This window comes from Tupaia chinensis, unplaced genomic scaffold (assembly GCF_000334495.1).
Source record: "Tupaia chinensis unplaced genomic scaffold, TupChi_1.0 Scaffold000117_2, whole genome shotgun sequence".
NCBI lineage: Eukaryota > Metazoa > Chordata > Mammalia > Scandentia > Tupaiidae > Tupaia > Tupaia belangeri.
The window spans coordinates 5,725,796-5,729,117 of record NW_006159583.1 but is presented as its reverse complement, the minus strand read 5'-3'; the positions used below and the strand labels follow the sequence as shown (position 1 = coordinate 5,729,117).

At 40.9% G+C, this 3,322-nt stretch overlaps 1 protein-coding gene across 1 annotated transcript; it reads right to left on the bottom strand.

Moving 5' to 3' along the window:
• Positions 1 to 245: 245 nt before the first annotated feature.
• On the bottom strand, positions 246 to 1,283 carry LOC102486948 (trace amine-associated receptor 6). Its single transcript, XM_006144311.1, has one exon. The coding sequence runs from the start codon at positions 1,281 to 1,283 to the stop codon at positions 246 to 248; it is 1,038 nt and encodes a 345-aa protein (XP_006144373.1).
• Between the last annotated feature and the right edge of the window lie 2,039 nt (positions 1,284 to 3,322).

Here is a 3,322-nt window from a genome sequence, read left to right as displayed (position 1 = left end):
CTGCATATAGAGGGGTATGCTAAGCTCTGGAGCAGTTAACGAATAAGAATTTAATATTTATTAGTCAAGTAAATATTTTTGGAGAAGTGACAGCAATGTGCCCATCCTGATAAGACTGAACACATTGACTTATCCTGTCTTGAGGGGCAATTTATTTATTCTTCATTAATAGTTGTACTTGATTTTCCAATACTCGTTCCATTCGGAAATTTTAAAGAAAGTGTCAACTCTCTCAACCTAATCACTTACATTTGTTCAGAGAACAAATTCAAGGATGCTGAACTGTTCTTTAAAATCTGACCACTCACAATAACTTTTATGGCTTTCTTAAACCATGGGTAAAATAAAGCATAAATCAAAGGATTCATGGCGGAGTTATAATAAGCACACCAAACACAGATTTCGTAGATGTAGGCAGGGGTGATAAAGCCCATGAAAGCATCGATTAATGAGTCAATACTATATGGTAACCATGAAATCATGAAGGCTGCAACCGTGATACCCAGGGTTTTCGCTGCTTTTCTCTCTCTCTTGGCCACTCTGGCTTTGTAACTCTCTGAGGATGATTCTGTTTTGCTACCAGTACTTTCAATCTTCTTTGCCTGCAGTTTAGCTACAAGAAAGATATGACTATAGAGAATTATCATAACAAGGGTAGGTATAAAGAAAGACAGAAAATCTATCAGCACCCAGTTTTGATTTACAACTGTCTGACAACCTCCTATACAGTTGACAGTGTTAGATATCTCCTCCAGCCCGTCATCATAGGCACCTGTGTAGAACACGGCCCCGCTGTACACCAGCGGCAGGACCCAGGAGATAAGGATGCACAGTCCAGACACGGGCACCGTGACCTTGGTCGGATAGACCAGAGGGTCAGTAACCGCAATGTACCTGTCGATGGAGATGAAGCACAAGTGGAAGAGAGATGAGTAGCAAAATGCCACATCACAGCACGTGTGGAAAGTACAGAAGCTTTTCCCAAAGTACCAGCAGCTCTCCACCGACCTGACCATGCTGAAGGGCATGACAGTGACACCCACCAAGAAGTCAGCACAGGCCAGGGAGGCGATGAGGAAGTTGGTGGGGGAGTGCAGCTGCTTGAAGTGGAGGATGGAAATCATCACCAGGAGGTTTCCAAACACAGCCAGCACAGCCCCAAAGCCAAACAGCGCGTACAGAAGGATCCTGGACACAGGCGAGTAGGGCGCCTTCACACAGGACCCGTTCACGTTCTCGTAGCAGAGCTGCAGGGGCCCGGGTGCGGGAGAGGAGCTGGTCATGACTGTGCTGCTTATATCCGGGGTTCACTCTTCTTCCTGATGATCATGAAGTATATCGAATTCTAGTTTTAATATACCTAGAAAAATAAACCCCACTAAATCCAACAAGATGCTAAAGAAATTATCTAGTATTATTTTAATTTTTCTTTTTAAATATAAATTCCAAATGCTTTCTATAGCAACATAAAATCCCTCTACCATTACACTGCATAAGTTTTCTTTCTTCTGTTTTATTTTTAAGAATTATCTTTATTTAATTCTATTTATTTATTTATATATTTATTTATTTATTTTAATTTGACTAGAGAGGGCTAGAGAGAGAGTGAGAAAGCGAGCCACCAGGTCTGGGACCTGAAACTGCAGTTGGTCATGTAGGAGTCCAGTGCCCTTAACCATCACATCACCTGCCAATCCCACACTGCAAATTCCTAGGTTTTCTAGGGATTGATTTCAACCAACAAATTCCTCATTTTCTTAAATTTGATAGAATTCCTTTTAGTCAGAAATATCTTTTTGCATCTTATTGTTACCTCTACAGTTTCCCTGTGTGACAGTCACTGGTTTGCAGTTATGGAGCTGAAGGCTCACCTCCTGTTAACTTCACTCCCATGGTCTGTCCTGCATTACTTCCCGAAGAAGGTGATCAGTTCAGCTAAATAAATGCCATTGATGGGAAAATCCCAGGATGGAATCCCTATAGAGCAAGGTGTGAACTAGTGAGATGATCTTTAACGAAGATTATTAGGAAAGTTATTCTACAAAACAAGTCTTGAGTTTAAAATAGATTACCGTTGTGTATTTTTGGTGAATTTTTTTTTCCTTGGTGTATAGATCTGAACTATACAATAGTTCCCAGTTCCCAATCCTGACTTAGCAATCTTAGTGGACTTCTGTTACGGAGGTACAATAGGTGCCAATGAGAGAGTCAATACTCGGCTCTTTCTCCCTGTTAAAGATCATTTTTGCATCTGCATTGACTATCAACAAGCAGAAAACACATTGTGCAGGGAGGGCAACTTAAAATGGTGAAATCCATCACATAAAGGCCTTAGAGAACTACTCGATGTTTAAAGGCATCAGCATCTCTGAGGTTCTGATGGAGAAGTGATCAGTCCCTCTTACAGGATATTGTCCCTTGGAGCACATCTGAAACATTTTTTATCTGTGTTTCAAAGGGGCAGTGAACACTGACAACACATTCGCTTGTTATTCCTGGTGATCGTCCTTTCTGCTTCCAATGCTACAAGAAGTTTAAAAAAGAATAATGAGCGGGAATCTGGAAAATGGGGACCAACTCCTTGGTGATATTCTCAGCCCTGGAATGTAACATGACTGAGCAAGAAAAAGCATAATGGTGCCTAATGAAAGAAGGATTCCAGTCTCTTCCCAGGGCAAGGCTCTGGCCTTGGACACCATATTCATGAACTTGCTTTTTGAGGTATAAAGAGCAATAGGTATTACTAATATTAATTCATCTGGCCATTTGATTGCTGATCAATAAAACTAGCAATCTTCGAATAGTCCTTCTTTCGAATTTCTCCTTATATGTTCTGAGGGACTGATTTTGTGAAATGATGTCAATTGCCTGCCTGCATGCCAACTTTCTCAACCTAGGCATCATGGCCACTTGAGTTTCTGGTAACTCACATAGGAGCTGTCTTACACATTGGATAGTGTCTAGCAGCAATTCTTTTACTAGATATCAGAAAAATCCTTCCAACTATGACACCAAAATTGTCTTAAGGTATTATGAAATGTCCTGTGCGTGGGGGAATCAACTCTCCCTTCTCCTATAGAAATTATTGTTCTAGGCAATAAAAATGTATCAAGCAATATCTGCTATTTTGAAGAAACAATGTTTTATCTCCATCTATCATCCTGAGATTTATTCATTAGTTAATTCCTCTAGTCAATGCATATTTATTGAATCCCAGTAGATGAGGAAAGAGTATTGGGAACCAGCAGTTAGCGTAACGGCTGTGTCGCTGGACTCCCATGTAGTGGACCGCGGTTTGCGTCCCGGACCCGGTGGCTTAAAA